The sequence below is a fragment of the Quercus robur genome, chromosome 4, assembly GCF_932294415.1.
Source record: "Quercus robur chromosome 4, dhQueRobu3.1, whole genome shotgun sequence".
Lineage (NCBI taxonomy): Eukaryota > Viridiplantae > Streptophyta > Magnoliopsida > Fagales > Fagaceae > Quercus > Quercus robur.
In genome coordinates this window covers 64055594-64069659 of record NC_065537.1, presented here as the reverse complement: position 1 = coordinate 64069659, position 14066 = coordinate 64055594, and the positions used below count along the sequence as shown (strand labels likewise).

The window sequence follows — 14066 nt, the reverse complement described above, 5'->3', positions numbered from 1 at the left end:
TCCAGTTGTATGTTCCTCTTATAATCTAAGGAATATGGTTGAGTACAAAGACAAGTATCAAGTCATCATTTTCCTATTTTGGACCTTACTACAGCTGGGGTACTATTTGGTGATTGGAGTAGAGAGAGTACACCAACATAAGAATTGTGGCATGCGGGTAGGTGGCTTTGCCATTGCCTGGGGAACAACTCTTGGACAATGAGAGGGACATTAGAAGTACGGTAAGTGATACATGTGTCCCTGACGTGGTCCAACATGCACTTAGCCAATAAGGGGTGTTTCTATAGTTGTTGACCTTAGGAGGTCACTATCTCCCTTTTATGAGTGCTTGAGTACTAAGTCAGATGCATATCTTACTTCCTTCCCAAGGCAGTCACGCCCTTGACACGGGCTAAGGATAGAACCTTGTAGCCAATGTTTCCCCTTCCTTTGCTCACAGCCACTCCACATGTAAGATCCAAATCTAGCCACATTGATATTCTCCCATGCCTTGGTTGGTGTACTGTACAATGTTATATTTATTTATTTTTCTTTGCATGTTTCATGATCATGAGATAGTATGACAACATGAGAATTTATTATTTATAATACCACCTAGGTAGGTCACAATAATTTACAAATCATGAGTTTGACCAGCTACTGTCACTAGCAGTTGAAGACAAAAGATCATTTGATTTCTAAGTATTCTGAAAAATAATTTTTTTTAAAACTAATGTGTAAAAGCGAAACTAAAAAAATGTATTTATTAGTTTAATTGAGTATGAAATTGACTTCTTATTCGCAATTTAATTTGGTGGTTTTAACTTTTAAATATATATAATCTTATATTTTTATTTATCTTTGCATGTTTCACGAGGTAGTATGGAAACATTAGAATTTATTATTTATGATACCACTTAAGTATGTGGCAATAAGCTTTTGATTGAAAGTTTTGACTAGGTACTTCCTTTGGCTATCAAAGACAGGATCATTTGATCTCTAGGTATTTTGACAAATAATTTTTTAAAATTATTGTGTGGAAGCTAAACTAAACTAATGTATTTATTAGTTTAATTTTGTATGAAATTGAATTCTTATTCGCAATTGCTATTTCTTATACACACCAAATTTAGCTCCAAATAATTTTTGTTTAAAAAAGTGTCTTAATAGCAGTTTCTCTTATAGGCATGTAGCTTTTTGAGTGCTTGGTAGCGGTACACTTAATGATGTTTGCATGAGTTAGCAATCATGCTAAACTAGAGGTAATTAAGATTGATAAATAGTAATGGATTTTCTTATATGAATGAATGATAAAAGGGTGTGTTAGAGGCTTAGAGCTCTACTAGAAAAATGTTTTAAGAACCTTAATTATTTTTTTTAAAGAAATTGTTAGGTATATTTTTAAATGTATCCATACATGGAGTTATAAGCTAGTTAATATATAAAGCAAAATATTTGACAACAAAGTATAGATGTCAAGTGCTAGGAATCCTATAAATAAATAAATAATCATGGTAAAAAAAAAAAAAAAAAGGAAAAAGAAAGACATAATCTTGATGAAAATTGAAGCTCAAACAGCTAGACTTGAACGATCTTGAATTTCTTGTTGGCTATGTTCTCTCATATCTCCCTTGCCCGTTCTTGTATGATTGGAATAAAACATCTTGGTGTTCACTTTTTGAAAGTTTCCAAAATATATGGTGAACTGTTAAAATTAAAATTAATTAAGAATAAAAAATTATAAGAATTTGAAATAATCAAACCGTTTTACTTTTCCCTTTCTTTAGCTTTTCTTAATTTCATGTATCACATCCTTAAATTTAGTTGTAACCTGTAAAAAATTTTTATATATAAAAAACTACTACTATATCGAAAATTTAAATTCAAATTCATTTAAAAAGAGTCTAAAGCTCTGAAATCTGAACACAACCATACTATAAAATCAATATGTTCATTAAGAAAAAACAACATTTCACACCCCACAGCGGCTAAACGCGTCAGAAAATGCTTTCTTTTTCAGTGCGTAATTGACATGTTATTAAGTCATTACACGACAGAACTATATCATTCTCCTAGAATGTAAACAAACAGAAAAAGAATGAAAGATATTTGCAAGCACACATAAGCTTGACTCAGCCAAAACAAAATATAAAAGCACATACAATAAGCTTCAGCTGTTTTTGTTTTTAGCAGTAGATTCGTAGAAATGAAGATAGTTAAGCATTGAAAGCCAAGAAGACTAAAATAATAATACCACTAGTTAAGGATTCAATGATTTTAATTTTTAAATATCTATAATATGTTATATTTATTTATCTTTCTTTATGGTGCTGCAAACACAATAATAATAAAAATAATACAAAGAGAAACTGACTAATACTTTTAAATATTATTAATTTGAGATTAAAAAATACACAATACTATTTGTAGTTAGGCGTGGCATTTACTTCGGCACTCACTTTCTTTAAGGAGATTCAAGTTCTTGATCAGCTAAACTTTATAACTGGTGCAGACCTCCTCCCTTCACCTCTCCCTTATGCATGTATCTAGCCCAATATCTGAATCAATTCATATTAACCTATTAATCACCATAATTAAAAAATAAATAAAATAATCTCTCTCATTTTCAATGTGAGATTAAACATTTTTACTAACTTGTCATCTTCCATATTAACTCTCACATCTTTACATTTATATTGTAATATAAAACCATTTTAATTAATTAATATTAGAATGTTCCAACACTTTGCATGATTCATGATCATGAGATAGCATGACAACACGAGAATTTATTATTTATGATACCATCTAGGTAGGTCGCAATAAGTTGCTGATCAAAAGTTTTGACCAACTATTGTTGCTAGGCTGTTGTAGACAAAAGATCATTTGATTTCTAGGTATTCTGAAAAATGATTTTTTTAATACTAATGTTTAAAAGCTAAACTGAAATAATGTATTAATTAGTTTAATTGAGTATGAATATTATTAATTTGAGATTAGAAAATATACAACACTATTTGGACTGAGATGCAGCATTCGCTTTCTTTAAGGAGATTCAAGCTCTTGGTTGGCTAAACTTTGTAACTGGTGCAGACGTCCTGCCTTCACACCCCCCCCCCCCTTGCATAGGTATCTAGCCGAATATATAAATCAATTCATATTAACCCATTAATCACCACAATTAAAATGAATAAAATAGTGTCTCTCATTTTCAATGTGGGATTAAACATTTTCACTAATTCTCTATCTTCCATATTAACTCCCACATTTTTACATTTATGTTGTAATATAAAACCATTTTAATTAGTATTAAAATGTTCCAACACTGTGCATGTTTCATGGTCATGAGATAGCATGACAACATGAGAATTTATTATTTATGATACCATCTAGGTAGGTCGCAATAAGTTGTTGATCAAAAATTTTGACCAACTATTGTTGCTAGGCCGTTGAAGACAAAAGATCATTTGATTTCTAGGTATTCTGAAAAATAATGTATTAATTAGTTTAATTGAGTATGAAATTGACTTCTTATTGGCAATTTAATTTGGTTGCTTTAATTTTTTAATATATATAATCTTATATTTTTATCTTTCTTTGCATGTTTCACGAGATAGTAATAAGTTGTTGATGAAAAGTTTTGATGAACTATTGTCGTTGGGCTATTAAAAACAAGATCATTTGATCTCTAGGTTTTTTGACAAATAATTTATTAAAACTATTGTGTAAAAGCTAAACTAAAATAATATATTTATTGATTCTCAAAAAAAAAAAAAAAATTATTAGTTTAATTGAGTTTGAAATTGACTTCTTATTCGTAATTTAATTTGGTGGTTTTAACTTTTAAATATTTATTATAATCTTATATCCTTATTTATCTTTGCATGTTTTATGAGATAGTATGACAACATTAGAATTTATTATTTATGATACCACGTAAAGATCTAACGACTTCAAGAATTTTTTTAGGGTGGTCATTAATAAACTTAAATTATACAAAATCTAATAAAAATAGAACTTCATATATTGACAAAATAAAAACACGCAAATACAATTTACAAATTTTCTTATTTTGAAATCATAGCTTAATAGTCTTATTATCAATACTGCAAGCTATGTACATCTCTTTCAAAATTTTAGTTAAAATATAATTTTTCTTGGGTCTTTTCTTTTTGTTTGTAAAGATCTAATACATTGTTAAGGGGACCAAAGTATAAGGACAAAATTTGGTTACAAACTTAGTTGTAGCCTAAGTCTACAACTCTTAAGAAACAAATTAACATGATTACATATTTTGGAAATCTAATTATTGAATTGCATGTTTTTTATGTTCTTAAAACACATATCAAATTTCATGTTAATCAGATATTATTTACTATGCAATTCATAAACTTATTTTATTTATAATTTTAGACTACAAAAACTAGAAATTTAAACATTTGATTGATAACATAGCTATTGATTTTTTTTATCTTCTTGAAATTTTGCAAGTATAAAGGATATAAGAAAAAAATGTAATCCAATAGTGAATTTGTCAAAATTCACATCCAATAAAAAAAATATTAAGTGGAGTTGTAATCTAAGTTTCCAAGACTACAATAAAGTTTTATGCCAAACTTTGTTCAAAGTTTAATTATGATGGGCTTAAAAAATTTAGGGTTGTCACAATTTTTTTTTCAAGGATTAAAACAATCATAAATTTTTAAATAATAATAATTTTTTTTTTTAAAATCAGGGTGGTCCTGTGACCACTTTGAATACGATGTGGAGCCACCCCTAAAAGTAGGTATTTTTTTTGAAGTTTTGACTAGATACTTCCTTTGACTATTGAAGACAAGATCATTTGATTTCTAGGTATTTTGGCGAGTAATTTTTTTTTTTAAATTATTGTGTAAAAGCTAAATTTAGCTCAAGATAATTCTTATACACACCAAATTTAGCTCCAACTATATATATATATATATATATATATAAAAGTGTTAATAGTACTAGTTTCTCCTATTGGTATGTAGCTTTTTGAGTGCTTGGTACACCCAAATGATGCTTTCACGAGTTAGCAGTCATGCTAAACTAGAGGTAAAGAAGATTGATAAATTGTTATGGATTTTCTTATATGAACGAATGATAAAAAGGTGTGTCAGAGGCTTAGTGCTAAAGTGTTTTAAGAATCTTAATATTTTTTATAAAAGAAATCATTAGGTACGTTTTTAATTGCATCCATGTATATACATAGAATTACAAACTAGTTAAGCTCAAACTAGTTAAGATTCAATGAAATCATGATATCATGTGTTAGGAATCCTATAAATAAAAACACACTATACAAAAAAAGAAATAATAAATAAATAACAGAGAGGACATAATCTTGATGAAAATTGAAGCTCAAAGAGCAAGACCCGAATGATCTTGAACTTCCATTCGATCTTCAATTATACATACACATCTCTCCCTTCTTGTTGGCTATGTTCTCTCATATCTCCTTTGCTCTTTTTTTTTGGTGATAATTTTAATTTATAGCGTTTGCTCGTGATGATTAGACAAAGGCATCAATTAGTTTTTGGTGTAGGCAAGGATTGAATCCCAAATCTCTTATATAACCATCAAAGACTTTACTAGTTGAGCTAACTGAAACATACTCTCTTGCTAGTTTTTGTATCTCTTGTCTAGCCTATATATTATTGGAATAAAACATCTTGGTGTTCACTTTTTGAAAGTTTTCAAAATATATAGTAAGGAAAATGTTAAAATCATAACTTTTGTCACAACTTACTCACATGACAAGTTATGAGTGGTGAAATTATGAACCCACCATTTTTACTCCATTACTCATGACTTGCCATGTAAGCAAGTTATGACAAAAATTATGATCCTAGCATTACTCATATAGTAAACTATTAAAATTAAAATTAAGAATAAAAATATGGTAAGTGTTAAAATAATCAAAACGTTTCCCCCCCCCCCCCCCTTTCTTTAGCATTTTCTTAATTTCGTGTATCTCATCCTTAAATTTAGTTCTAACCTGTAATTATTTTATATAAAAAACTATTAACTATATTGAAAAATTTTAAATTCAAACTCATGTAAAAAAAGTCAAAGCAATAAATTTTCTTCTATAGACATGTGAATTAAGAAAAAAAACAATATTCACACCCTCACAACAAGAAATTGGTGTTTCCCCGTTCAAAATTTTCTAATCAAAAGGAAAAAAAAAAATTATTATTCCAATTACTGTTTTGAAAAGTGATCTTGAGTCTTAACCACGTGTCGAAATTGTCTTTATTCGATTAAAGAAAATTAAAAAAAAAGGAGAGAAAATAACTCTAACACTACGTCATTGACTTCTTTTTAAGTAAAATAATCGGTAGAGCATCTCATTCAAAACTAAAATAATAACAAGAAGTAAATATAATAGAAATAAAATTTGCTAACAATTTCTAAGCTCACATGAGCCTAGTAATTAAAATAAATTAAATATTCATAGCCACCACCTAATTTTCTTTTTAAAATTTTTTAAGCCACCACTTGTGTTCCTGCCCACTCTTTCAATGATGAATTAAAAAGATAACGTGGCACAAAATCCACCGTAGATTTCACTCAATCTTGAAAATCGTGCCCAATCTCCAAGAACATAGAACGAGGAATTAATTATAATATTATTATTTTTATATTTTTATATTTATATATTTTTGATTTATAATTGAATGCCACGTTGCACGTGTAATAATTGTGTGCGCTGCGCTGGTGTGCCTGAATGGGACGCACGTGTGACGACAATGCTGAGCGTGTGACGCGGGCATTGGCTGTGGGACCACCAGACAAGGACCTTAGTGGGCCCTACTAGCCAGCAAAACCATGCATCAGTGTGGGCCCCACCTTTTTGTTGGGTTTTGAGACTGTGGGTCCCAGGCCTACTCAGCTCCAAATATTGGATTTGAAATTTTTTATTCCCAATTGGGCCTTGTGGGGCCTACTGTTTGGGCCTGTGGGGCCTACTGAAAGAAACGGCTGAGAGTGGTCCAGTTCGAGAGAGAGATCTTGAAGTTTTTTATGAGTGTGAGCAACACCAAGAGTTGACATATTTGTCCTTGGGTTGGTTTGTGTTTTGTAACTTTTGTTTATGGTAATACTGTGATTTTGATGATTATGTAAGGGCAATGAAGAGAAATAAAAAATGTCGTTGTTTGTGTGACTGTGAGTTTGTGTGTTTATTTCACATGTACCCCAGAGGTTTAGGCAAAACTCAGTTATTGGCCACAATGGTTTTTCTATTTCGATTATCGATGCAAATGTTTTCTTTTTTTATATTTTCAAATACCTTTTTTTTAAAGTTGTCATAAACTCATAATCCCCCACTAATAATCTCTTTATAGGTAATCTAAACACGTGTTACTCCTATGAGTTGGGGCCTCCACAAGTAGTATTACCTAGTGATGTGGCCCGCAATTGAAACTTCCATGATGTTTCCTAGTTAATTTAGTTTTTTAATATTTTGGATCCGATTAATATGTATTCTTAGAGCATATATTAAACATCTATTATAAGAAAATTTTTATGAAAAATTAAAAAAGTTTTCAAAAAATTTAATCATTTTTTTCTTCATTTTTCTCATAAAAAATTTCATAATATGGTTTACTAGTGTATGCTTTTAGAGCATATGTTATTAAAACCCTTATATTTTTATATTTTTCAAGAAAGTAGTATTAGAACTTTCTTAAAATGATCTATTAAAAAATAACCTAAAGGTACCTGTTAATCAGATTCTTTTTCATATATATTATCATTTGATAAACAAAGCATTTGAGAGTTCATTAAAAAAAATTGTTGGTATCTTAACTAATGTTCAATATGAATGTTTTTACATAATCTCATAATGTTTTGGTGATAGTGTTGTGATTGTTTAACATGATGCAAATGTCAAGATATATCACACATATTTCCTTTAAAATATTATAAACCCAATAACAAAAACACCACAATTGAAGTGAATTTTGTTAATGTGATATTGAGAATTTTTTTTTGAGAAGATGATATTGAGAATTTGATTACAAGTGAATATGAGAGTCTGTTTGACTAACTTATATTTTGATAGTTTATTTGTTTTTTTTTTTTTTTTTCAAATCATTTTCTACCTCACATTTAAACATATAAAAGCTATCAAAACCTAAACATACCAAGCAAATACCGACCTTGACATGTACCAAACAAGGTTGGTATTATAACAAAAAAAAACTAGCATCTATCTTTCTTAAAAAAAAGAAAAAGAAACTAGCATCTAGGTTTAGGTTAAACATGCCTAAGATGGAGAAAGATTCCAAGATTCCATAATTTATTTTTCCTTTGCAATTAAAGAAGATTTGAGTCCTTTAATCAAGATCGAATCTTTTTAAAGAAAAAGGTTTCATCATCTTCTACAAACAAAAACCCATTCCTTGAACTAGGAAGTGAATGTACGGAAAGTATTTAATTCCTAGACTAGACTGTTACACATAAATCTATATAGGGGTATCAACTTATAGGGTGAAGTGTCCTACTATTAATTACAAGAGTCTAGGTGAAGAGAACCCAATAAACATTATGACAATAAAATAAAAATGTTAAAGTTAATGGATGTACTAGAAATACCCAACAATAAAGGGGACCAAGTTCTAAAAAAGTAACCCAAAAAAGAGAAAAAGAAGACAAAAACAAATACCTTTTTAAAAGAGATGCATGTACTGCAGCCAATAGATTCAATCCCACGGGATAGCAAAACAGCCAGTGGTCTTATAAATAATCCTAATAATGCCCACAAGGCTTTAATTTTTAGCAAGAACTTTTTTTCTGCTACATTATGAACCACAAATTGAATCTATTTCCAGCTAATCAAATCATAATATAAGGTTTTAATTGGTGCAGACCACCAATCTAAAGTGATCCTCTGAAGCACTAGATTGTACCAAGTCAAGGCAACAAAGTCTTTATATACATGCTCAATTTTCATATCACTCTCCTTCCCCTTCAAATTCACATACTCATTTCTCTCTCTGCGCAAACCATTTTAACACACCAGCAAAGCCGATTCTAGCAAAGAGTTTCTGCATTTTTCTCTATAGCTTGTTTTCACTATGAGATCGGGCATGTTTCATTATGGTGGGTGTGAGGATTATTACAACGAGCCTCACTTCCTTGAAGCTTGTTTCCTTTGCAGGAAACCACTTGCTTCAAACAGTGACATCTTCATGTACAGGTTAGCTGATTTTTCATGCAATATTATTAATTGTTAATCTTCAATACCCAGATGTAGATTTTGTTCAATAACACTTTATTGTAGCTTAAAGTTATTGTCTTTACAATACTGTGATGTGTTAGATTCTGATGGGTGGATTGGGCTGTGGTTAAATTTTGCAGAGGGAACACACCATTCTGTAGCAAAGAGTGCAGGCAAGAACAGATAGAGATTGATGAATCAAAAGAGAAAAGCTTGAAACTTTCTTCTTCATCTTCTTCTGCTTCTTCTTCTTCTTCCACTAGGGCTATAAGAAATAAGTCAGACCCCAACAAGAACTCTACACCAAACAAGGCTGTAAGGACGGGTACAGTTGCAGTGGCCTAAGCTAAGACTTCGTCTACAGCAAGCAGAAAGAATGGTTATCTAAATCTTTCTATTTTTAGAAAGAAAAAACTTCCACTTGAAAATTAATAGAGGAAGAAGTTGGATCTAAAAGGGGTTGAGTAATATTGTAAAGAAATATTGGTGGGCTTAAAAGTTTGTGACAAAAAAATGAAGACCCATCAGAAAATTTTGTTCTTAAATTTTTTTTGGTATTTACTTTTGTGTTATTCCTTGTTGGATGTTTGTTTAAGGAATAACTATTATGGAAGAGTGGACAGAGTGGTTTCTGTAATTTTTGTGTAATGAGATCTCTGTCTAGAGTTTTCTCTCTTTTGCAAAAAATATGAGGCGGTGAAAATTATCGAAGATAAACTGTCCACAAAGTTTTTTATTAAGATAAAGTTCATGGTTTCCTGCTAATTGCTATGTCCACAAAGTTTTGTTTGTTTGGCAGATTGATCTTCTCTCTATTCATGTTATTTTGATCATGACTAATGAAATGATTTAAACAAATTTTGTGACTAATAAATAGATTATTAATTGGATATATATATATATATATATATAAATATATAAACGATAATTACCATGGAGTAAATCGAAATTTTTGTTTTAAACAAAATAGTTCAGAATTTTATTTTATTTATTTTATTATTATTTTTTTGTGTGTCCAAATTAAGGTCAAAAGCCTCAAAAGAGCTAGCTTAGTGAGAAAAGGTGAAAAAAGTGTCAAAAAAGGAATTAATAGAGGAGTTTGAGTAATATTGTTTGTATTTTTTTAAAAATAAATACGAATGAACAAATGTGTAAAAATACGTGTAATATTATTTAAAAACTAAAAACATAAGTTTAGGATGCTGATACCTAGATTTTAGTTAGGCCATTTCAAACGTGAAGGATTTGCATTAATCAATTGAGCTCCCACTTCACACTACGTTAGTCCTCTTCTTTATTTACTCACGTGCTTGTTTAGCTTCAATTACCGATAAAAGGAATAAGACCTTAAGGAGTGAAAAATCATTAAAGCTCTGTAAAGGGGATTTACTATAATTATTTAGGGTCGCTGGCTTGATAGAAAAATTGGGATGATGATTCATGTCATGGGGTGATAATTTTGAATCTGAAAAGCCAAATTAGGGTAGGTGTAACTTAGTCCTTAAGGGGACATGATGATCTCAACATTTTTTTTTGTTGCCAAATTAGGGTAGGTGTAACTTAGGCCCTAAGGGACATGATGATCTTAACATTTGATCCTGAAACCATGTTCTCGGAAATGGTTTTGGACAATAAATCATACCATCAATAGCCGGTTCATTAATTAAAAGTTTTGTAACTTAATTAGCACTTCCTAATATTTTTAATAAAATGTGTAGGGTTTAAATCTCACATTGCCCTAAAAGTTTATTTATATTTGTTGAATCAAGTTTAAACTAAGGTTTGAGCTTGAAATCAACCAAGCTTGAACTTAATATTACGTTCATGAACAAATTTGAAAGTATGTTAGTCGATTTAAATATATATATATATATATATATAATATTATATGCCCTTGTTTGGAGAAAATAATTATAATATTATATGTTTACATGTAATAAAAATGCTCTTATATAGATTAAAGACAATTGTATAAGTTTGAATATAAATTTATAAGATATGAAATTATTATTTGTAGTTAAGTGATAGTAAAAATCATTATAATTGCATATAACTTATAATGATACAGGGTTGAGGAATTAATTTTTTAAGTTCATAAACAAAAATCATCATATCTAATTATTTGCAATATTACAATTTAAACTATAATCTATTTATTAAGTATTAGCATAAATTTGTAAAGGGGAAAAAAAGTCATACTACGGTTACTACCATTTATTACATATGAATAATAAATAAGTTAATCAAACGAGAACAAGTTAGAGCTTGTACAACACAAAAATAAACCAAAGCTTGAATCTTTAGCATATATAGTTTAGTGACATTGTTTCAGTCAAAAGAAAAAAAAAGAAAAGAAAGAAAGCATAGTTTAGTGATGAGGTCAAACTCGACACGTATTCAAATAAAAAAATAAATGAACCAAATCTTAAACTTTTTAATATTTGATTTGGTTGGACTCATTTACAATTCTACTATAGCATATAATAGGTTGCCTGTCCTTTAATTCATTGTGATAATCAACCTAGCTTGAGAGATTACGTTGTACCAGGCTTTGTAAAATTACTTATTCAAAAAGGCTATAGGCTTTGTACAAGTCAAAGACAGCAATTGAGTGAACAAATGACTAGCTACATGAGAAGAAAATTGAGCTTGATAGAAGCCAGCTAATTAAGTTTGTATTCTTTGTGGCATATATTTGTCCATTAAGGGCAAAGTTTGTCCTAAAGTTACCAAGAAGGACAAAAATTGAATTCTGGAAGGAGAGAACTAAAGAAGATGAAATGGATAACAAGGAAAACACTGTAATAGTAGGGCATGGTTGACATTGACAATGGTGCTTAGAAGAAAGGAAGAAACTGTATGATAATGTTTTTGATTATAAGCTAAAGTGAAAGTAGATTATGGATGAAAGTGAAGAGCAAAAGGAATTCATAAAGGGTCCATTAGTCTTTGGATTTTCAATGTAGCAAATGATGCAGATTGCAGAGTACTATAGAATTAAAATTTCCCCACGTTTTCTTTTTTTGGTGTGTGTTTGTGTGTGTCAAAAATCTCAAGCTGTTTATAAATTTCTCACTTCTCATGATAACAGTCCTTCCTGTTATAATAGTTTGGTGGCTGACTTTAGGTTGTTGGTGGTGGCTAGACCCTGAAAAAAATCAATATCAAGCCAGCTGCGAACATGGGTGACCAACTTTGGAATCATTTTCGTATATTTTAGCAATGTTCAAACTTTTATGTATCTTGATTTTTAATGAGATACCCAAATCTTATGTGCTCTGCTGCACTATGTTTAATATTTACTATGTACTAACTTCTATACAATTAATAATACCTTAAAATGAGTTTTTTGAGTTGAATTTATAGTGTGTTTTTGTGTTGGAATTTTATTTTTTGAGGTGAAAGACATGAACTTTTAATAAGAGAAATCAACTATATTAGCTTGAATTACAAAAAGGAACTACATGTGGTGGAATATCCTTTCTCCACACAAAGAAATATGGGACTTATCGCATGTCAACCAGACTATAACTATTGGCTTACTTGTTTAATGAATTGAATTAAGTTTATGTGAGAACTAACAATCCGTTTAATAAAGGCATTTATACTTTTCGATCTTCCAGTTGTTGTCATTCCACCCAAAAAATGTCCACGAAGGTAACATGGTACCCAAAAGTGCTTGATTTGATATAAACCTCTTACATGCTTGTTAGTAAGTATGTCACACTTTTCCATAACTTGAGTCCATTGATCCTCAAATTCTTCACATGAGTCTAACTAGTCTAACTAGTATAACTTGTAGAACTCTATGCACCAATTTGAATATTGATTACGAAGAATAGATGTAAACCAACCACTAAACTTAGCTGTAATATGCCATATACAAAAGGCATGTTTTGTGAGTGATAATTCTTTTGATATTGCTTCCGTAATCTATGGATCTTGATCTATTAAAATTGCCTTGGGTTTGTTTCTTCATTAAACATGCAAAATTCTGCTAATATATTTTTTTTTAATTAGAATATGTAAACATTTCAAATGATATGTATTAATATTATTCCACTAATTAATTAAATAAAATGGAAAAATAGTTGTACAAATTTATAAGATAAATAGAGTACCTTAATTAGCCATCAAAAACACTAGTTGTTTCATTTCGAAGAAGTTGTTAGAACATATGTGATTCAATGATAGGAACATATGTCACTATTTTATGTAATTGGCTAATCCTTTGACAAAATGCACTTTACTTGTAATTGGGTAAATCTATGATGTGTTTAATACTTCAAGAAATAAGGTTTCAAGTTCAAGTGTTAAAGCCATGCAAGTCTGTCCAAGAATCAAGTCAGAAAGTGAAGTTCATTAAATCTCGACAGCTAGCTCAACAGCTAGCATTTATCGAGGTTTAAAAGCTGCTGAAGCCCGTGGCTTAATAGCTAGCTCGATAGATGGCTATCTATCGAGGTTTATGAAACTCAGTTTTTAAGGACTGTTTTTCATCCAATCCGTGAATGTATGTTTGAGCTTTCTTTTCTCACAACCCTAAACATATATAAGGATTATTTTAAAGGCCGTAAAAGGTTACAAAAGTTGCACAAGAGCACAATTGCACAAGTGTAAAGAAGAGTGTAACCGGAAACCTAGTTTGCCTTAGTTCTTCTTTTTCTTGAAGAAGCTATTGTGTTTGTACACTATAGAGTTTTATGACCAAGCAACTTCATGATCTTCATCGCTTGGATGAACTGAAAAATTTTGCAGCCAACATCCTTCTCAAGTTGGTGATCAAGTCATGTATTGGGATTTGCGCAATTGGTTCGTTACGTACTAGGAGCCGTGCATT

At 30.0% G+C, this 14066-nt stretch overlaps 1 protein-coding gene across 1 annotated transcript; it reads left to right on the top strand.

The window, feature by feature from the left end:
* Nucleotides 1–8893: 8893 nt before the first annotated feature.
* On the top strand, nt 8894–9991 carry LOC126723326 (FCS-Like Zinc finger 3). Its single transcript, XM_050426682.1, has 2 exons — nt 8894–9205; nt 9367–9991. The coding sequence occupies exons 1-2, from the start codon at nt 9084–9086 to the stop codon at nt 9569–9571; spliced, it is 327 nt and encodes a 108-aa protein (XP_050282639.1). The 5' UTR covers nt 8894–9083; the 3' UTR covers nt 9572–9991.
* Nucleotides 9992–14066: the final 4075 nt, after the last annotated feature.

Bases quoted from the DNA above. Each gene is read 5' to 3' on its own strand.
- LOC126723326 (XM_050426682.1), top strand. From the start codon at position 9,084: ATGAGATCGGGCATGTTTCATTATGGTGGGTGTGAGGATTATTACAAC. The intron at 9,206-9,366 runs GTTAGCTGATTT...TAAATTTTGCAG, and splicing joins AGTGACATCTTCATGTACAG to AGGGAACACACCATTCTGTA.